The 22,478-nt window shown below is 46.5% G+C and overlaps 1 protein-coding gene across 3 annotated transcripts in view; it reads right to left on the reverse strand.

Moving 5' to 3' along the window:
* The window catches only part of CTSH (cathepsin H), a 222,907-nt gene that overhangs the window by 76,934 nt on the left and 123,495 nt on the right, over positions 1-22,478 (reverse strand). For 2 of the 3 annotated variants that reach the window (XM_085644696.1, XM_085644697.1), the window contains 5 exons: positions 21,683-21,764; positions 21,530-21,598; positions 20,401-20,507; positions 19,571-19,696; positions 13,116-15,822 (listed from right to left, as the gene is read on the reverse strand). In XM_085644696.1, coding sequence (XP_085500822.1) covers positions 15,747-15,822; positions 19,571-19,696; positions 20,401-20,507; positions 21,530-21,598; positions 21,683-21,764 — 460 coding nt within the window. In that variant the 3' untranslated portion in view covers positions 13,116-15,746. Of the gene's footprint in view, positions 1-13,115; positions 15,823-19,570; positions 19,697-20,400; positions 20,508-21,529; positions 21,599-21,682; positions 21,765-22,478 lie in introns of those variants that run through there. The other variant, XM_085644698.1, reaches the window with a different exon arrangement.

Genomic DNA, 22,478 nt, shown 5'->3' on the forward strand with positions numbered 1-22,478 from the left:
AGCAAATGCCCATGTTTGTAAATGCGCCAACAGTAACGCTGTTGAAGTCGACGGCGTTTCGGCCCGTAACACTCAAGGCCATCATCAGGACTGGTTACACATATTTTGAACAGTGCTAGGGTAAAGGAAAACAATTCTCAAAAGCTGGACCAAAGAGGGAGAAAAGGGGACAGTCGTACAAATGGTGGTGAGCACGGCGACGTATAGTGGCCGTAGGTACGGGTCTTATGTATGGCCATAGGTGCCGGTGTTCAGGAAGGCCAAGGAACAGTGATCGGTCGAGTGGTGAAGGCGAGAGCGGGTATCACAACGGCACAAGAGTAAAGTAGGGCGTGCCCGAGTTGGCAGAAAAGTCCAGGCATAGAGTAACTAGAGACCGGGGCCAAAGAATGGTGAGCAGTGTGGTGGATTTATGCAAGTGCCCGATACCGGAGTGAAAAGAATTTGAGATCGCGCGAGGTGATGGTAGAAGGGGTGGGAAGGAGTGCCACGGTGGGGGAAGTGGGAAGGCCGGGAGAGAACGGGAAGTGACCGCGGGCAAAACACCAGGAAAGGGACAGAAAACTTACTCGCACGGAAAGGGCGAGCCGAGTGAATCGGCAAAGCTGGACCCCGTGTGGAGTCAGACGGGTCCGGGGAAGTCTACCCTTGCTTATTTTATTTTGTACTTTGTACGTATTAATTTTTCCCTCCCCCCATACCCAAACCCCCCCCCCCCCCCTTCCCCCCCCCAACCCCCAAAACCCCCCCCCCCCCCCCGGTTCACCCCAAAGTATACGTATAGTATTTAATTTGTTGTTTTTTCTTTCTGTCTTCGCTTTTTACCCTAAAGTACACTGGTCGTATTCAATTATAAATTTGCTGATTGTTCTTTTTGTCTCTTTCTGTTAAATATTTATACATTATCATCCCCTTCCCTTCCCCTTCCTTCCCCTCCCCTCCCCGCCCCCCCCCCCTTAAATATGTCTACCCATGGTGTATTATCAGGAATACTGCCTTTCGTTTGCCCATTGCTCTATTGAAACGATTGTATTGTAATTATTGTGATTTTTGCATAAGCTGTTATCCGTCCTAAATTGGCTCGCCTTGGGTCTATGGATATGACCATATTGTTTCCATTGTTTTCCCCTTAATTGTCATCTTTTTACTCCTCCTCTTTCCACTCGAGCGATACACGCGCTACTTGCGGTCTATTTCACCATCGGTTGCCATGACTCCTTCTCCGTTCTATTGGTGACCTTTCCGCTTCACTCCCCTTTCAGCACCTCCCAGCCTATCATCCCCCAGCACCCATCCGCGCGCATCCTGCCGTCTGCTCCTTCCCGTGGATTGGTTGACGCTCCTCGTGACCCGGAAGCACTGACCACATAACTCTCGCCAGTGTTCTTCCGTCTTCACTCTCTGCCTGATTCACACTGGCACGCCCCTCTTCATGGACCCCCTCTCGGTGATTTACTCGCCTCGCCTAAATGTGAGTAAGTTCTCCTCGCGACTCCTTTTCCCCCCGGAACCGTCCATCTGGCCCGTTTCTAACCTCCCCTTTCCTTTTCAGCTTCTTCATTGATTGCTCTTCGCCTCCCTCCCGAAGTAAGTGCCTCCCTTACTCCCTCTCTTTCTCACTGTTCCCCCCTGCCCTTTCCTCACTCCTTGTCCTTTGTCCCCGTCTAGCGTGAACTACCCCGGACCCTTCTAACCTCACGTGGTCCAGCGTTGCCGTTTTGTTCGGCTCGCCCTTTCGGAACGAGTAAGTTTTTTGTCCCTCCTCCTTTCCTGTTTGTCTCCCTCCCACCGTTCTACCCGGCCCTTTTCCTCACCACCAGCTTTCTTCCCCCGTCTAGTTTGGACTTCCCCGGACCCGTCTGACTCCACACGGGGTCCAGCTTTGCCGATTCACTCGGCTCGCCCTTTCCGTGCGAGTAAGTTTTCTGTCCCTTTCCTGGTGTTTTGCCCGCGGTCACTTCCCGTTCTCTCCCGGCCTTCCCACTTCCCCCACCGTGGCACTCCTTCCCACCCCTTCTACCATCACCTCGCGCGATCTCAAATTCTTTTCACTCCGGTATCGGGCACTTGCATAAATCCACCACACTGCTCACCATACTTTGGCCCCGGTCTCTAGTTACTCTATGCCTGGACTTTTCTGCCAACTCGGGCACGCCCTACTTTACTCTTGTGCCGTTGTGATACCCGCTCTCGCCTTCACCACTCGACCGATCACTGTTCCTTGGCCTTCCTGAACACCGGCACCTATGGCCATACATAAGACCCGTACCTACGGCCACTATACGTCGCCGTGCTCACCACCATTTGTACGACTGTCCCCTTTTCTCCCTCTTTGGTCCAGCTTTTGAGAATTGTTTTCCTTTACCCTAGCACTGTTCAAAATATGTGTAACCAGTCCTGATGATGGCCTTGAGTGTTACGGGCCGAAACGCCGTCGACTTCAACAGCGTTACTGTTGGCGCATTTACAAACATGGGCATTTGCTCTACTGTCCTTTGAAATCTCATACATTTATTGTGTAAATGCCCTAACTTTGGCATATTCAAAGTACCATTGTTCTCCCTGTTGCGCCGTTTCACCGCTGTATATACTACTTTATGTGTCACTTGCGCCGTCACAAACTCCACGAGCACTTGTGCACAGTATTCTTTCGGTTACACTTTCACTAAGTGTCACGCAGTGCTTTTTAACCTATATGATATGTACATATGACGCAATATGTTCATCATGTGTTGAAAATACAACTCTTTCCTACAAACTTGGTCTCCTGTTGTCCTCTCTGTATGGATTCACTCCTCTATTCAATGTTAGATAAACAGCTTGAAGCTCTAGGTAGTTGATGTGGAGATTCTGGTGTTTGGCAATCCTAGAGACCCTGTACTGTGAGATCCTGCAAGTGTGCAACCCAGCCTGTGAGTAATGCATCCTTTATCAGAGTGATGTGGGGAACAGGTTTGAAGAAAGGCTGCTCTTTTAACAGATTGCTGGTGTTCATCCACTGCGGAAAGCGATGAGTGGCTGTTTTTCACCACTATATAAATACAATTTAAATTAGATCCTTCAATTGACCCCGTGCCTGAGACCACTGTTAGGCCAGAAATTCCTGTAACAAACGCAAGTGTAGTCATGCATGCGTTCCTATGGCAATGCAGGAATTCATCATGAGTGGGAGCCGCATGACTTTTCTTACTTAACCTGTTGATTGGGTTGGAAATGGGGAATCAACATTTGAAAATTCTGGATTCTCACAGTATTGGGATAGGCTAGTCCTACTTGTGTGTTTAGGATAGCTCCTAGATACTATTGAACCTGTAAAGGTTGTAGGTGACATCTGGCAACATTGATTGTGAACCCTAAGCAATGGAGCAGATCTATGGAAGCTTGAGTATGTTGCTGGTATAGATAATGAGCACTGGATTTGACTAGCCAGTCATCCAGATATGGGTAAACATGAACATTTTGTCTGCGTAGATGTGCTACTATCACTGCTAGGCATTTGGTGTAAACCTGTGGTGCAGTAGTCACCCCGAATGGGAGGACCATGAATTGATAATGTTTGCCGGGTATCCCAAAATTGAGGTATTTATGATATGCGGGATGTATTAGAATGTGAAAGCAGGTATCCTTTAGATCAAGTGATGCTACATGGGCAGGGGGAGGGACAATGGACGACGAAGATAACACAAAAGGGAAAAAGAACTTACCTGCTGCCCGCTGATCTACTGCTTCAAGTCCTTGCTGCAGCACAGGCTCCAAACTCCCGTGCGGTCAATTCTGATGCCGCTGGCAGCATGAAAGCAGCATCAGAATTGACCTGAGTGCCCTGAATTTGCGCTCCTAGATTGTCTGGGAGCCTGTGTTTGCTGTCCCCAACCTGGCAATGCAGCTCGGGTTGGAGACAGCTCAGTGCGCATGTCGGTTTGGCAATCCTGAGATGGCCAGCCAAACCGACATGCACACTATTAGCAGTACCCACCACTCCCCCTTATGACTGCTTCCATGATGACCCCGCCTCCAAGACTTGGCCCGGCCCTTAGATCTTGAAAAATTATACAATGATAAACCCATTTTATTATCGTTTTATTTTTAAAGTTTTGAGGCTGACAAGGGGGCGGCGACGCTCCTCCGCCATAGCGGAGGAGCCATCGCTGCTAGAAAGTAGTCTTGTTGGAGAAGTAGGATCACGTCTTGGAGAGTGACCATATGGAAATATTCTGACATGAAGTAATGGTTTAGTGGCCTGAGGTCTTAAATTGGCCGTAAAGATCCATAATTTTGGGGGATTATGAAGTATAGGGAGCATACTCCTGAACCTTGATGACGTAGTGGAACAAGTTCTACAGCTTCTTTGAGTGAAAGAAATTGAACTTCCTGTTTGAGCAATGTTTGATGTTCCAGTGTTAACCTGTGGGTGCGAGGTGGAATGTTGAGAGGTGTGGTGATGAGCTCCAGACAATAACCATGTTGGATAATGTCTAACACCCACTGATCTGATGTTATTGCTTGCCATGTGGGAAGAAAGTCAGGTAAACGACCCAACATGTTTTTTATGGTCAGAGGGAGGAGAGGGAAATCATTGTTTGATGTTGGGTGTTACACGGAGTGGGGAAGCACCCTTTCCTCTACCTCTGGCATTGTTGTCCCTGTAGGAGCCTCTAAAGTAACCTATCGGAGAGGAGGTTTGGTTGTCACTATACTGGTACGAGTTGGAGGTGTCCGAAGTGGTGGTTTTGGACCCTCCACAATAGTTGGAGCGGTGAAAGGAGTGTTGTGTCTTTCTTTTATTACTATTCTTAATTGCATATTAGTATTCCACGAATTACATCATTGATGACACGTGGAATCCCCAGGTGTCATCAATGATCAGTTGGAGACTTCTCGCCGAGTACAGCTGTGCACGTTGTGAATGCTGTGTTGGCCTTTATCCTGATTACTTAATAAATTCCTGATGAACTACAACATTCCTGTGATTCTTACCTAACAAGGAGCCATGGGGAGTAGCTGTTTGAAGTGCTCCCATTGATTTCACTGTTTCCATGTCTTATTACATTTTTCTAGGGCCTTGTCAACTTGGGACTTGGGGACCAAAGAGATGCTCTTGGTTGAAGAGTATGCTAAGTAAACTCTGCTGTACTCCAGGTTTGAACCCAGAAATACGTTGCCATGCGTGGCATCGAAGCAAGATGCTTGCATTGATGCCTCTAGCTGCAGTGTCAACAGAGTCTAGGGCACAACGGATGGATGTATTTGATATTATCTTGCCATCTGAGACAAGTTTTTCTGTGCTCATCTGGGAGATGTTGAAAGATCTCGTCCATTTCGTCCAGGGCGCACGATCATAGCGAGCAAGTAAACCCATTGAATTGGCAATACGCCAATGGCGTGCAGATAGTGCCGCAACCCATTTCCCCACTGCATCAATGTGCTTGCTCTCTATGTCAGGCGGCAGGCTGTCTCTGCTAGCTTGCGAATTCGCAAACTTAAGAGCAGTGGTAATCACTATGGTACTTGTCCTCTAATGTACATGGAATTTGAAGGATAGGCTCTATATGTTTTTATCCACCCTGGGTGTTGTTATTCTAGCCCTAACAGGGTATTTGAAAATATTCTCAGTGTGGTGTAACATGCCTTTTAGCATAAGTACTGGGTGGCCCTATGATGTCTTAAAGAGCTCCTCGTGGAGCTGGACGTCTTAAAAAGTAGCACTCCTACCTATGAGCTCCTGATAAGTAGTGGAATCGTCAGGAGGGGATGGACAGGCGGGATATAAATTAGTGTCGGTGTCCCCTGGATGGAATATGTCATAAATGCCCCAGTGGTCATTGTGTGGTGGTGTCCCAAAGATGTCATCCCCAGCACTGTGCCCACCTGTACCACTGCCAGTTGATCCCTGCAGGGAGACATTAAAGGGATCTTCAACAGTCTGCGATGGAGATGGTGAGTCTGGTGTTGGTGGTGTTGGTAGAGGTGGTGTGGGTGGTGGAGGAGGCAACGGACTAGCGGCTTTGTCCATTTTCTTTCTTTTAGGTGGTGTGGGTGAGTCAAGTGCCTCTTGAAAGACAGCTGTATTTTTAATGGTGGCGGAATCAGTGCTAAAGGCTTTGCAAGATTTGTCTGGTGCGTGGCTGAATGTGGATCTCCTTCTGTTGAGCTTTTCTTTAATTTAAGGAGGATAGGCTCCACTGATTTATTGGTATAGGCTTACAAAGCAGGCTTCAAAGCTTTTCGATTCGAGCTGTGCTTGCGTTTCAGCGCCGAAGTTCCACGAAGTTCCACTTGGGGTCGAAGCGTTGGATGTCGACGGCCAGCTCAGCACAGACAAAAGATTGAGTGCCAGGGTGGTTGGCACCGAAGGCTTTGGTTGGTGATTTGGCGCAGAACCAGTGGACGGAGCGTCCAAACCAGACGCTCCGTGCTGACCATGGACAAGAGGCAGTGGTGGTCTGAGGGCCTCTTGATCAATAAGGGCTGTGTGTTTTTTCAAATGTTCAACAAAAGGGTTGTGGGACAGGGGGTACCGAACTCATGGACTGTGGAGCCGGTATCACGTCTGTCATCCTGAAGTCAACTTTGGGTTCGGAGTTGGAACTGCACTCATCGAAGAACGCGAAATCTTCCACTACAGAAGCTTCAGGGTGTTGTTCTACCGCTTGACCGATGTCTTCATGGTCGAAGATGTCAGAAGTGTCTTCAATGCACCTCTGCTGGATTTTGAACTGACGTGCTTGACGATCTTGGAGTGTTTTCTTTGAGCGGAAGGAGCAACAAGCCTTGCAATCCGCTTCTCTGAGTTCCGGTGACAAACACAAATTACAGACCTGATGTGAGTTGGTCTGAGGATATTTCACATGGCAGGGAGAGCAGAAACAGAAGGATGTCCTTTACATCACCAGCAGGGCATTCTTTGGAGAACCTGATAGAGAGTGAATACGAACGGCCCAAAGGGCGAGGCCCTGTAGAGGCCATGGTGGAAGGTTGTCGAATCGACAAGCGATAAGGATTTCCTCGATAGGCAGAGTGGTAAAGCACGATCAAACCAATACTGATGAGCGTTCGAATGGAAAACGAACCAAAAAGAGCACTGCAACGGTCTCGACCCAGAGCGCAAGCACACATGTCTGAATCTGACGACATAAAGAAAACAGTTATCACCAAGAGGAGGAGTCACTCAAACTCGTGACTCAAGACTTCTTCATTGAAAAACAACTTGCACACATCTGAACTTAACAGTAGATGGCAGGAGTATGCAAATCATGTGTATCTACCGCCACACATGCCTCAAACCTCACAGTTATTAATTAATTCTATCAAATATGGACAAATGATCGCATCCTATGTGGTAGCTTCCAAAACATCTGAGGAAGCTCAACGGGGATAACGGATGCATCCCTGCATGCTTAACATTACTTCTTCCAACATACATTTTGAAGACTAGAAATGACTGCTCAATGCGCATTCATTCCTTCATAACCTTTTTATTTGGTTTGTTAAACATACATGTTTCAGGTATTTTTTCTGATTTATAGCTCCCACTATAACAAATCAATTTGTGATTTACAAATACAAAACGTTCCTTTATTACAAAATGGCAAATAGTGATTGTATTGTCATAAGTCTACTTCTTGTTAAAAACATACAAATAAAGAGTCCATGGCCAGATTATAATTTGGCTACACTGATGTTTCATAGATTCATACTGGAGTAATTTAGTCATACGATCATTATATACATTGAAATTCCCCGGAATGAATAATGAAACAACGTGTAAATGAAACGTTTCCTGGCTGATGACAGTTATTATACTAAAGTAGTATTAACACAGGGCTTAAAGCCAAAAGCATGCAGCTCGAAGGCACTATAAACAAGCACTGGCAAAGCCAATAGGTCTGGCTTTTTTTTTTGAATAACACCTACTGTTTCATTTGGATATGTCCACATTACTCTTTTACTTACTCACACAAAACAGAATCAATCTCACAATTCTTTTGAACACTCACACAAACACTTGAGAACATTCTTTTTGTGGTAGAAGTAGTAATGATGATAAAAGTGCTAATGGTAGTAGCAGTAATGATTATGGGTCTAGCTGTGGTCATGCTAGGGGTGGTGGTAGTGGTCATGGTTGCAACACTGTCAGTGGTGGTAGTAGTTGAGATGGTGGTGATAATAGTGGAGAGAGGAGTTGTGATAGTGGCTGTAGAGGTAGCAAAGATGGCAATGTTAGCATTAGTGGAAATGGTGATGATAATAGTGATAGTACTTGTGGTAGTTGTGATGATGGTAGAAGTGATAGTGAGAATAGGACTAATTGTAGTATTAGTGGTGATAGTGGTGTACTACTGTACATATAACAGTGGTCGTGCCAGTGGTAGTGTTAGGATTGGTGAGCGTGGTGATTGTGGGGATGGTGGTGGTGGATGTGCTGCAGTGCACGATAAAGGTTACTTTTTGAGCACAAAACCAGATTACTATTTGAACACATAACCAGAAAAGTACTAGCTAGTGTCAAGATGAAAGGGTGCTGTAACAGCAGAAAGAGATAACAAGAGGTGCTGCTGGACTGGAGAGCGGTGCATTTAGAGACGTCTACAGGCACATGTAGGGATTGAAACAAACTGCTTTGCGTCTTAGTTCCCATGGGAATAGGTGGAATATAGTGCTGGACTTAGGTGCTTTGAGGGCTGCATGCAGGTGGACTAGGAACGCAAACCGGCCCTGGCAATTGAGTCAGGCCGGCCGCGCGGTGGGCGGACAGGGGTGCAGCGGCATAAAACACGCAGCTTTTGTTACAGGGGTCTGATATTGCAGCTGGCCCCGGTAACAAAAACGGCCCCATAGGAGTCCAAAACCGGCCCCCACCCTGGCGGCCCACCGGGGAAACGCCCGGTGCCTGCTACGGCCAGTCCGGCCCTGATCACAAGGGTGAAGCTGCAAGATAGATCAACTCTGGTTTCTCTTCCAGCCAAATGACAGGACAACCTTCCCAAGAAGTTCTATTTATCATGGTGGAGAAGGTAAACATAAGTGCAGCATCATCTCAGCCTTTACAGCAGATGCGTGCTTTGCAAGACACGGGCAAGACTGTCTTTCACAAAGAAAAGTAAAAAGTGTAGATGGAGAGTTTCAGGCGATGAAAAACACTTATAGTGTCGACAGTCAGAATCCAATTTTATCTGTGTACTGTAAAATGTCATTTCTTACCAATATCTGCAAAGATCATACATGAAAATAAATGGGCCTGGCTGTACTTGGAAAAAAACCTTGCAAATAACAGCTGGGTGTATTAACCAACTTGTTAGGTCACAGACACTGTGGGACGAGGATTCTGTAAATGCACAGTTGTAGTTAATTGAAAGTCTTGATATTTGCCATGTATGAATATTTAGAATAAATCAAGAGATAGTGGTGTAATGCGTGTTACTGTAAATAGAAAGTTCACCATTACACTAATCTATTTTTGAAAATGTTTTGATCACTGCTATCGAAAAAAGTGCCCTGGCTGGCCTCGAATTATAAAGTTCTTCTTAAAAGAACCATTGACGGCACAAAAACTCATAAAGATTCCCCCTTGTTTCTATGTAGTTGGTAGTAAATATTTACATTACCTGTTGTGTATGAACATTAGGAACAATTCAAGAGTTAGAAACATCTGCAAAGCAAGGTGTCTTGCGACGTTTTTTGTCTTGAACACACAAGTAATGAAGCCTTTCATCACTGTAAGGAAAATCTTTTGCATATTTACCATTTTTGGGGGGAAAATTTTATCTGAAAATAAATATTGCAAGTGAAGAAAGCCATTGCGGTTTGTAGTATCCCAAATTTAAATGAAACAAACACAACCACTATTGCTTACTAACCTTAACAAAGACACTATTGACACGATTCACTAAAGAACTTATGGCTCGTGAAGTTACGAGTGGGCGGAATCTGCAGTATACTGCTCATTGCGGAGATTGCGCCCCGAGCAGGTGCGGTGCGTCCATTGGGGCATAGCCCCACCCGCCCGCAGCTCCCTCGGCGTCTTTGAACTTAAGTAATCAGTTTACTTAAGTTCAAAGACGCCGAGGGAGAACTGACAATCATGTCTGAAGGGGGTGGGCGGTCCGAAGTCATGCTGACTGACATGATTGTCAGACCAGGGGCAACAGGTAGCAGCACAAGTGCGCATGAGTGGGGAAGGTGGGCAAATTTTTCCGCCGTGCCCAGTCATGCACACTAGTGTCTGCTCTGGCTGGTGTATGCCCATTAGTAGAGCGAGGGTTGAGCAAAGGCTCAAACCTCGGTCTCCTAATGGGCAGGCGGGCGAGTGGTAACCGTGCCCTAAGCCAATCCTGCCGCTGCTGGCAGCGCCAGGATTGGCCGAGAGGGGTTTCCAGTCTACTCCAGTCAGTGCCGTTCGTGAAGGCAACAAGGGGAGCAGAGGTGGCGCGGACCGGCTGTGAGGTAAGTTTTCTGTTTAGTGTTTTATATTTAATTCCCCAGCCCCCACCCCCGCGTGACCCCCACTCACCCCCTCCCCCCGCGACTGAATGCTATACTATTGTCGTAGTTTTGGGGGAAATAATGGCCCAATAAAAGTACACGTGCAGCGATCTGTGTAAATTGTGACTGAACACTTGCGTTTTAATTATGATCAGACTAATATATTTCGCCCGAAGTGAAACAACACTGAAACGTTTAGTCTAGCTTTGACTGGTCATCATTCTGTTTTACATTCCCGTTTAAACTAGCTCATTGGAGCCGTTTTCCGTGATCCTTTGCCTTCCACCCTCTGATAGCCACTCGTGATACTGCTGAACACCTTATCACATTTTTAGGTCTCGCCTGGCATTAGCAGCGCACAGCGCTGCTCTCGCTGTGCGAAGGCTTTTTGTAATCAATTCACAATGTGCACGCGTACGGAGGGACAAAGATGGCGTCTGGCTGTCCACATACAGCTGCAAATGCACGTGCATTTGGACAGCCCGACTCCATCTTTGTCCCTCCGTACGCGTGCACATGTAAAAAGCCGTTGCATGGCGAGAGCAGCGCTCTGCACTGCTAACGCCGTCTGGCTGTCAACAATGCACGCGCATGTGGACACAGAGAGAGGGGGCGGCACGCCACGGTCGTTAGAAGGTACCGGGCGCATTTAGGATCAGAGATGTCTTTTGCCCAAGATGTCTTTCGCCCCCCGAAAAAGGTGAGATATAGATTTTCTTCACCTTGAGCGGAGCGTTGGTATCTCATAAATGCTTGGGAGGGGGCAGGGGCTTGTACAGCTTTCAGAAATCATTGTTACAAGGTGAAACAGATTCCCATGTGTACACACATCTACCTCCTCTGCCGTATATAGGAATGAGTGTAACAGCTGCTCCTCCACTGGCAGCAGGATGCCAACCTCATGTCAGCTGTGCCTCTTACAGCAGTACTTGATGAAAATGGCGGCTTGGCAGCAAGTCTATAAAGACAGATTTACAGTTCACTCCTCAGTTATCAAACATAAGGGGTTTTGTGTTTTTCGCACACCACATCCCATCATTTTCACCCTCATCGCCATTAGTATGAAAACAGTGGAGATGACACTTCAGATTCCGTTTCAATGGTTGCAACTTCCACATTCTACTGAAAATATGTTATTACAGTTCAATTTCATTGCAGTACAGGGAGAGCTGTGTTAACATAGATACTGGATGGCTAGTTTAACACTGCCAATAATCTAACATATTTTACGGAAGCAGTTTTGGTACATAGCAAGGCCAAAATAACGTAAATTGTTTTATCCACAGCTGGACAATAGTAAAAACAAGCATTGGATAGTCAATAGGTCTCGCCTTTGGGACCTTATAAGTGTTTAGCCATGCAACAGTTAATGTTGTTGCAGTAAGGATATTGTGCCGCATAACTAAATACTTATAAGGTCCCAAAGGCGAGACCTATTGGCTACGCCAATGCTTGTTTAAATTACGAAGAGCATGCAATACTGACATCATGTGGTTTTCTTTGGCAACGCATTATGCAGTTTTGTCTGAAACAAACAAAACCATCTATGGTTAAAAGAACGCAGGCGTTGCTGGTGGCAGACTGGCCCACAATGAAAGTGCATCTGCTCAAGGTCTATTGATCTGGTCTGCGATAATTGAAGGCTGCAGGGGTGCTGGAACAATTTTCAGAGTGGGGGTGCTGCCATCAATGCTGTGACTGAAATCATAGGGATTGTGTAAAATCCAAAAGGTAGCACAAGACAAGTGTCACAAATGCACTACATTCGTTCATCAGGAATGTGGTATGGGTGTAGTATTTACCTGGTAAGATAATTAAAAGCTTACATGTTGCACTACTATGTGTACACTACAGTCAAAGGTGGATATGTTTAGTGCTGTAAGATATGGGGTATTTTGTAATGTATTTGCATATTTCAAGTCTACACCTTCAGAATTGCTTTATAAACATTCTTGCCCTCTCAAATTTGCTGTAAAATGCTCCATTTTCACACACTTTGCAAGTCCCTCTCCCCTCGAGTCCCTCCTATGATAGTCGGCTCGCTCGCTATCCACATAACACTTATCCTCAACTTTTACGCCTCACCAATTTCAAATGTCACTAGCCGCCCCTGGCCCCGAGTGCGGAAACTCCGCACTCCCAACTTTACGAGTCGTAAGTCCGTTTGTGAATCGGGCCCTAAAAGTGTCATGGGCTGCTGCTACCAGAAAATGGCTCCAGCTTTCAGCTGCAGTGAAAGTGAAACCGGGGTTTAAAGCAATATGCTCATGTCATGATGTATACAGTGGGTGGGATGGGCTTTGGCACCAATAACTAAAAGTTTTATTCTGCCATTAGAAGCTAAACACAAAAGAGCAGATGAAGCATTTAAGTGTGAAAAGGAACCTATACAGTACAGCAGAATAACATTAGTTCTGGTTTTTGTATTTTAGTATCGGTATCTGTAAGATTGCGCATGGCAAAAATCAGTGGTGGGGATCGAACCGAAAATCTCGTTGTTACGGTTCACCATGCTAAAGATTACTTTAAAGAAGATAACGAGAAAACTGCTTTGTTAGTATATAGTTGGGTAGAAGACATTTCATTATTTGTTGTGCAAGAACTTTTGAAATAACTTCAGTGACAGCAGCATACAGATTCACCACAAGTGCAATGTTTATTGTTTCATCGACGCAGCAGTGCAACCTTTCATCCCTGCAAATAAAAGTATCCCTAATTTGAATAACTCTGCTGTTTAAAATGTTACACTGAATTAAATATTTCAAGCAAACATAGGCAGGAAGGTACTGGCATCAAAAAGACAAATAAGAAAGAAAAAAAATAAACAGATTGGACTACGAGCCCTGGCAATAAAGGGGGCGGGTTTTTGTGTAGATGTGCACAAGCAAAATGTCGTCACTCACAGTGAGGAGAGCTAGTGATAGCAATGGGCTGACCCACCGAAATGTGAATGACAACTTAACAGACCAATAGGCGAAGACCAAAGGCCCAAAGTCCTCAATGTATGTCGAGCTGTATGTATTTTTTAAGATTTATTTTTAAACAAAACGTCTTGCCAGACCTAATATAAGGTGGCCAACCCAGTGGCACTAATTTCAAGCATGGAAGTCTGAGTGGTCCCTCTGGGACTCAAACATTAGACTTATACATCACACAAAGACTTCACCGACTGAGAGGGTATCCAGACTTCACCGACTGAGAGGGTATCCTGTCTGGGCACAGGAGTCAGTCATGACTGACTCTTGAACCAGAAGCCAGTGGGCCACACCTATTCTCACACTGCAGGCCCTTCACAGGCACCAGCTTGTCATTGTGGGACAGTGGGTGTCCTATTTTTCCAAAAGGCCAGTCTTTCCCAGTTTTTTGCCATTTAAAGATGCAGGGAAACAGTCGGCCTTATTTATGAGGCCTTGCGTCACTTTTTGTGACGCAACGGCGGCGTAAAACATGCCCCCTGTTGCGTCCTATTTACAAAGTGATGCATCTAAGCAGATGCGTTACTTTGTAAACCCCTGCGCTACATTATACCTGCTTCAGGTATAATGCTTACGGGGAGGCGTTCCCACGCAAGTAAGCCTCGTAGAAGTGACGCAGTGAAATCTATGAGTTTTCATTGCGTCACTTCTAGGACGCCATTGCGTCAATATCTTACGCCTGCCTCACAGCAGGCGTAAGACTGATGCAGGCCCTTTCACATGGGGCTTGCCCCATGTGAAAGGATACATTGCTGGAGTTGCGTCACTTTTATGACACACCCCAGCAATGCATCACTTTTGCGCCAATAGATACGTCAGAAATACTGACGTATCTGTAACTCCTTGCGACATGATGCCTCATATTGTAAATATGACGCATCCAGCATGTCGCAAGGAGGGCTCAATGACAAGAGATGCATCGCTGTTTTCACGCAGTGATGCGTCACTTTTCATAAATGAGGCCCAGTGTACTTTTCACTAAACCAAGGATCTGACTTAGAGATGGGGGATAATGGAAAGTGCTCAGTGTTTTGGGGGAGAAAGTGATAACTATGAGGAGAATCAAATCGTGGTATATTCTCCACCATAGACATATAGATTCATTACCTCCCAGGTGAAGCCTTTATCACTCTAAAGTGGGTCAGTGCATGGTAAGTGCTTGGACATCCATTGTTCCACTTATATTTCTGGATGGCCATTTTAATACAAGTGGTAGATAGTGATTCAGTACGCCCCAAGTACTTCTACTCTGACTTTTAATTTCATAACTTTGACCCAAACATTAATTTTCATTACTTAGAGCTGACCATTAACTCAACTCAATGGCTCCGTCCTGTGCATTCCATCAGTTTGACTCTTACACCCAAATTAGCTGGGACTGAAGTTAGAACCGACCTATCTTACCAAGGTGAAGTCATGGCCAGTGAATGTAGTGGGGGTCGAGGTACTGACAGACCTCCATTGAGTCGCCGCTGCCGTATTGCACACACATGTTTTTACAAAGTGCCTTGAAATATTTCGAAAGTGCTTGTCAAGTGTATTAAAAGTAACAGGCAAGGAGGTGTACGGGTGCTGAACAGAAATAGAAACAAAACTTTTTTAACAAAGAGGAAACACAGAACCTCTTTTCATTTTTAGAAATACACTTTGAGAGTTGTACATGTCCAGAAGCAGACTGGCCCACAAGGACAGTGAGGTATTTTCCATCAGGCCAATGATTAAAGAGCCAATAGGGCAAAGGCAAAATTTGTGACAAATCAATCAAGTCTGATATGTGGTGAACTGTCCCATCCATGCCTTAAAAGCACCCACATGACGCGAGTGATCTGCCCTGGCCTTATCACATCACCCGCTTGTTGCTGGACTCCCTGGTCACCGGTTAGGTCACCCTGCCTCTGAGCTTATCCCCAGCGAGGAGAGAGGGTTCATGCTTGACTCTAAGAGCTCTGTTCTTGGGTCCTGTCCTGCCATGCCTGCATGCAACTTGTCCACGAAAATCTTTTTTTTTTAAACATAACATCTAATTAAAGTTACTTAAAATTCACAGTAACAGGCTTCCCTCCAGTGCTGACCTGAAATGTTCTTCCGCCCATAGCTGGCTGAGCAAGGAGGAGAAGGCACTAGTGTGGGTCTGTCTAGGCCGTGATGTGATTTACACGGCCGTGTGCATTATAAGCTTTCAATCAATGAATCACATTTCCAGTTTTGTTATGTCAAATGAAAGCAGTAAGAGGGGTCCTGAGATAGCGAGAAGAGCTCCTCTTCCTCTCCTGTTCCAGTCTATCCCAGTTACACCTGTGGGACAGGGTACGAGGCGCAGGTCGCGAGGCCGCACATGTTGCTTCCACGCTCTATGTTGAAGTACCTGGAAGAAGGAAGGATGAAGAAGGAATGAGTGAAAACAGGAAGGCATAGCGCGAACAAACTGCTGCTGCCTTGTAAGGACTTCCGGGCTCCCACACAGAGTGGCATTACAGCCCCTGCAGGACACTATGCAGGAACTCAGACACTTGCACGGGATGCACTGATGGGCAATGATAGTGTGGCAAAATATTCCTAAGATACACGACATCTTGCCGAAGCACCGTGAATTGGCATAAAATACAATAACAAAAGAATAAAGAAACCCTCTGTCCTGTATTTGTGCCTAGAAACCTGCGTTTGAAGCAGTGATGGACATTTTGTTCTCCTTTGTGGCATCCTGCTCTGCAAATCTCCCTGCTTGCACTTGGCACAGTGAAGCACACGGCAGCCTATGCGGTTTAATGCTGCAGTATCTTGTACAAAACACACATTAAAAGATGTGGGAAATACTGTACCAAAGTTAGGGGGAACCACTCCAAGGTCAGAAAAGGAGATGGAGTCCCATAAAGATGTTTACATGGTTAACTTCCCATCTCACCGCATATTTTCTACCTTCTTCCAAGACCTGATTCCTATTGTTGTTGGAGTGGGTTTTGGGCCCATTCATCCACCCCATAGAGAGGTCACACCCAGATAGTTACAGGGGCGGCTCCTCCGTTTGAGCGGAAGAGCGTCGCCCACCTGCTGCAAGTGCTGTAGGCACAGACCAATAAGTAAAATGGCAGTTCAATGCCATTTTACTTAAACGCCACAGTGCGAGGGCAGCGGGCGGGGCTGAATCCTGCAATTGCAGGAATACAGCTGCCCCTGCAGTGCGCATGTCGGGTTGGCCAGCACTATTGCTACGGCCAGCCTGGCATATGCAGTGCGCACCAAGCAATCCCCTGGCTGCGAGACAGCCGGGGGATTGCTGGCACAGGCCCCCAGCCTCAAAATGAGCGCTGGGTTAGCCTGTTTCCACCAATCCTGGAGCTGCTCTCAGCGTAAACCTTAGTTTGAGATGGGTGAGTCATGCTGTCTACAAAATGATGGAATCAGAAATGGCTCGAGCACTGATTGCGCTTGACACAGAAAAAGCATTTGATATGCTGTACTGGGGCTACAAGAACACAGTGTTTTTAGGAGATGCTGGGTTCGGCTGTTATAATAAAAAAATGTGGCTAGGGTAAAATCTGCTGGTCTGATCTCAGAGCAGTGGAATATAAACAGAGGGACCTGCCAGGGGTGTCCTTCATCACTACTATTATTTGAGCTGGCGCTGGAACCACTGACTGTTAGGCGCAGAGAAGTGCTGCGCAAATGGAATATCTCAATGGGGGAGGCGACACATATGCGGACAATCCTTTGGTGTACTTTCACCAGCCGGTTAGGTCTGTACCAGTGCTGATACACGAATTGTATAGGTTTAGGGGAATTTATGGATTCCAGGTTAGTAAAGTAAACACTGTGATATTCCCTTTATGAGCCCAGATGAGGATGCCATGGGTACAGCTGAAATAGGAGACTGAAACCTGTAATAGATGGGTATATAAAGAGCACACACAGAAAAGGGATATCACTATAATATGGACAAAATATTCCAGGGTCTTCGAACCGCAGTACAATTCTGGATCACCCTCCCGTTGTCTACGATGGGTAGAATAGCAGTCGCAAAGATGGTGTTCCTACCCCCGTGTCTGTACACTCTACGTAATGTGATATTCCGCGATTTACATTCAAAAAGCTAGGCAGCCTGTTGGTATGGGTGGGGTAAGGAAGCCGATTGTGACTGGAGACATTAAAGAGAGATAGACTGGAGGTCTCTATGGACCGGTCATATATATATAAAGTTGTGCCATAGGGCAGCGTGAATACAACATGCAGCACAGTGGGGCGAAGAAACAGATAACCGGGAAAAAGATTACTCCAGGGAATGTTGGGGGAGGGGGAATCGGAGGGGGAATCATTACCGTCTCTCCTTATCAGAGGCTATGTGATCCCAAAGGGGAGGCCACATGTGGTTTCACAGACAGCTAGGGCGTGGGACTCAGCGGTTAAGAGGGTACTGATGCGTCCCCCCATTTCTAGATTGTTGAATGCCTGGTGGCTGCAGTCGTTCAGAAACATAACCCGGGATGTCAGTGGCAAGCTGGAGGGGCGTAGGATGCTACACTCGGGCAGACCTTTAACAAGGGAACAGTTCATATGATTGGCACTCACCCAGGTAGCGTTTGAAGGCAGGGACACTTTCTGCAGTATGTGAAGCTGGCTAGGACTGCCAGAGAGGTTTAGCTGGAGTTAACAAGAGCCCCTGAGGAGTTGGCCACACTGACGGGGCGGTTGGAGCTTGGACAATGGTGGCCAGACAGCACTGAGGCGCAGACTTAGATGCCCCTCTGACGGATACTGAATGGAGTTGGCATGCACTCAGGTGCAAGAGGTGTCCAGTAATGCACAGTTGAAATTAAAATACGTCAATTATTTGCACCGCACATATTTAACACCAGTAAAGCTGAGTAAGGTATATCCAGATAGGTCCCAGATTTGCCCAAGGTGTGGAGAACAAGAAGCTGTGTTCACACACATGATCTGTTCGTGACCCGAGCTATCGGGTTATTGGGAAAATATAACAAAGAAGTGGAGAGTAATTATAAGTTTGGATTTGTAGAAGTCTTCTGGGAATTATATCCATATCTAAGATTTAAAAAGTTCAGCATACGTTTGCAACCTTTGGAGTGGTTGTAGTGGGCGGACGAGCTTTTTGCATGACACTTTGGGACTTGGAATTGCATGCATCACAGTCAAGCATCATTAGATTTACTTGTGGTTATTATCTGGTCAATTGATGCTTGACTGAGAGGCCTGCTGGTTCCTGTTCCCGTCGTGAGTTTCTTCTTAGAATAAACTGATCTTGAGAACCAGCTGGAAGCTTCACTCATCAATATACTACAGTGGTGCAAGAGAAGAGACGCACAGCGATGAAACAGCTACGTCATAGGCCCACAGACGCAGCTCACTGGGGGAGAGATATGATAGAATGGCCACTGGCTGAGGAGCCTAGGGATGTCTGAGGGTAGAACTGACGAGAAGGCAGCAGAGGATCTGGCCGTGTGGGTGAAATGATTCATGCCTTAGTGGGAAGAGAGGAGAGCTTCGTTACAAGACGCCCCAGGGACATCTGCACGACACCTACATGTGACAGAGACTGCAAATAACCTAAGCAGGAACAAGAGACGCTGTGACGTTTAATGTATCTGGATGAGACCTGAACTGCATATGTGATGCTTAAAGTAATGAAAAACAGAAACGCTTATATGTTTAATGTAATATGCCAAGGCAACCCTATGAACATTCACTGTTTGTTTGCTTATGTTGGAAAAATAAAAAAAATATTTTAAAAATCTTCACTCCTGTCGATAATTTCCTGCGAGGGCCACCCCCCTTGGATAATATTCCTTGATTGTAGTAGCTGTACTTTTCCTTTAGCCGATTCACGTTATAACCTATGGAAACACTTGGGTCCTTGATTACATGGCCTCTTTGCCCGACCCCCACTGCATACATTCATCCCTGTGAAGCTGGCAAATGTTATACTACAAAGCACTGTGCTGTCCTCTGCAACCATTCCTTGTCCTTGACGCGTCCGGCCCATTGTTTAATGCACTCTGAGATCCAGCAGGGGCAGCTAGGCCTCTCTTGAGGACCAGACACATGCCAATGCCTTCTTCCCTTGAGATGCGATCACGGGTACAGCATACCACACAACTCACCCATCCATGCCCCAGCGAGGGCCCCAGGAGTTCTTCACAATCCAGTAAGGCATGCCCCCTTCCTGCCCGTACCCTACTGCCAGCACAGCATGGTTCACTTTATCTGGAGTCCTCTCACAAGTGTCACTAGAAAAAGGAAAGAAAAGAGAATTTCAGTGGAAAGACAGCACATGTGCCAATTTAAAGGGGAGGTGGGCCTGGGAGGCAACTGGATTGGTGGCTCAGGTTAGTGGATGTTGTGGTATTGTACAAAGAAGTGCCCACCATTTTAGGCAACTGCACTATGTCTCAGACCTGAGGGTAGGGCTCATTCTCGTCTCTTCCTTCTGCTCTTACGGCTACTACTTCAGGTGTAACTTTAAGAGCAGAAACAAGTGACAACGGCGGTGTGACTTTAACTGCACTTCCATCCCTGACCAGATGTCACAGCAATATCCTCATGTCCCTCTCTTACTCTCCAGGAGCCTTATTACTTTATCTATGCATCCAAGGCTTCTGAATGGGGGTTTCCAAGCTCTGCAAGCAGGGGTTATTACAAGAGAGTGTACGCCGCTCCCTCCACGGACTGCGTTACTCTGAAAGGGCAGCGCAATGTTATTTCCAGGCATTGGCTTTTTGCATTAGAAGTGCTCCCATCTCAGGCCAGCAGATGTCACTGTAAGACCATCACTCGGCTCTCCCACACCAAGAGTTTTACATTCAGCAGCACAGCGGTAACTACAAGCTGCACTCGCAGCCTCAGCCAGCAGAGGTCACTGTTCTTCTGTTCCCTGCCAGATGATGCCTGTAGGGAGTTTGCCTCCATGCACGTCAGCAGCGTGGTTGCTCACCTCGTATAAATGCCTTCTTTATAGAGCATGAAGTCTGATGTCACTTCGAAGGCGATGCTCACAGGGTTAGAGTTGCCCACAGCCTGCACCATCCCGAGCTCATCGTTCTGCGGGGAACAAATCATCACCGTTATTTCCACACATATCTTTCCGTAGCCTGATGCAGCCCACCATGGCCTGCCACCGCATCCCATGCCAGACCGCACCGTGTCCATCACTTTGCCACAGGATGCTGCACACTGCTCTTTTGTACAGTGGGCACCAGCCTCATCCTTCCGAGTATATCATACAATGTCTCCCGCCACAACCCATGCCATTTAACACCATTTTGTGTCAGGTTTTGCGTTGCTTCTTTGTGGCTGCCACATTGTGCTATGTTTGCCAAGCCCTTTATGCCTGTCACTATACAAGTTCCTGTTATTCTTACCATATCTGCCCTGGTGTACCATGTCTGCCACATTCGACCATACCATGGTTTGACACATCTACCATGTCCTACGATGTCTGCCACATCCTTCCATGCATAAAACGTTCTACCATTTCCCGCTTTGACCTACCACGTCCTGCCACGCCTCAAGCATTAATTTCTGCCCCTGCATTCGACAGCATGCACCAATCATGATGCTCATTCCCTGCCAATGTGCCAGTCTGTAAACCCCTTAGTCCTCACTGCCCACCTTGGCCTCGTCTTCTTTTGATTCAGGTGTGACGTAGATTCCGAGGCGGCTTCCTTCCCCTGTACGCGTGGCTTTGGACCCGGGTCTCCACATCGACTGGGCCTACAGGGTGATTCCACGACACAGCCTTGCTGCCGCCCAGATTTGTTCTCCAACTATGTTTGTACATTTCTGCACACTCATGGCAACCCTTGCTCTTAAGATCTACAGGAGAACACTTCATTGGCACTGTTGAAGTGCAGGATTTTTGTTTTATCACCCGACAGAGCCTGATACGTCACACCTAACAAACTTCACAACGCACCCGGAGATGGGTCATTTACCGAGCGTGACTGAGTCCTATTTGGTAAGTGACCTGCATAAAAGTTGCTAAGAAAATCGTTTAGTACCAAAGTAAATACGAGGAAACTGATCACAAGCACTGTTCTCTGTGCCAAACCACCGGTACATACCATTGTGATGTTGACAACATCCTTCACCAGGGCAGACGCTTTCTCAGGCTGAAAATGGCACGTCCCATTCTAGAAAAGGAAATGACAACATCACGAGCTTGTCCCATAGTGGCCGAAGCATCAACGTCTTTATCACAAAATATGTGCTCCCACCTCAGCGGTGTATGGATATGCGTCCTCAGACATAATCCCTCTGTTATAGCGGATGTATTCAAAGGCTTGACTGGGGAGGCCCCTGAAAGACAGGATTTAACAAGAGCTTTAAATAAGTACGTCACTCAAGGCGGTGTCTACGGAGACCACAGTAAGAGCATCATGTGTCAAGACATAACACAAAACAGCGCGTCATGACATAACATAAGTACCTGTAACACTAAATAATGCACTGGCGCATAACACAACTTTGTGCTATACCCCAAAACTCCAAGCAGAACCGATCAAACATTGCATTTAATAAAATACAGAGCAGCATGTGTTCTGACATAAACTACAGGTAACACTTATGGTGATGATGTGAAACAAAGTTGTAAAGCGCACAGATGCCCCTAGGAGTGCCCCAGCGCTAATTCAAGAGCAAGACAGATTACATAGTGAATAACCAGGTTTGTAATCCCTTCCTAAAAGCAGGTTCTGAAGTTTCCTGTCTCAGATGCATCGGAAGAGAGTTCCGTGCAGAAGGCCCTAACAAGGAAAAGGAACGGCGGACAATCCTTGACAGTCTCACTCTCGGCACTCTGGCCAAAGCCAGATGAGAAGACCGCTGACTCCTCGCAGGACTGTAGAAAAGAATACGGGAAGCCAGATATCCTGGACCAATATTGTGGAAAGCACGAAAAATCAGTGCCAAGGCTTTAAACAGAATTCTCTTCCTTACTTGGAGCCAGTGCAAAGAGGAAAGATGACTAGCTCTATGCGATAGATTCAGTAAGAGGCGCGCCTCAGCGTTTTG

This window comes from Triturus cristatus, chromosome 3_1 (genome assembly GCF_964204655.1).
Source record: "Triturus cristatus chromosome 3_1, aTriCri1.1, whole genome shotgun sequence".
Taxonomy (NCBI): Eukaryota; Metazoa; Chordata; class Amphibia; order Caudata; family Salamandridae; genus Triturus; species Triturus cristatus.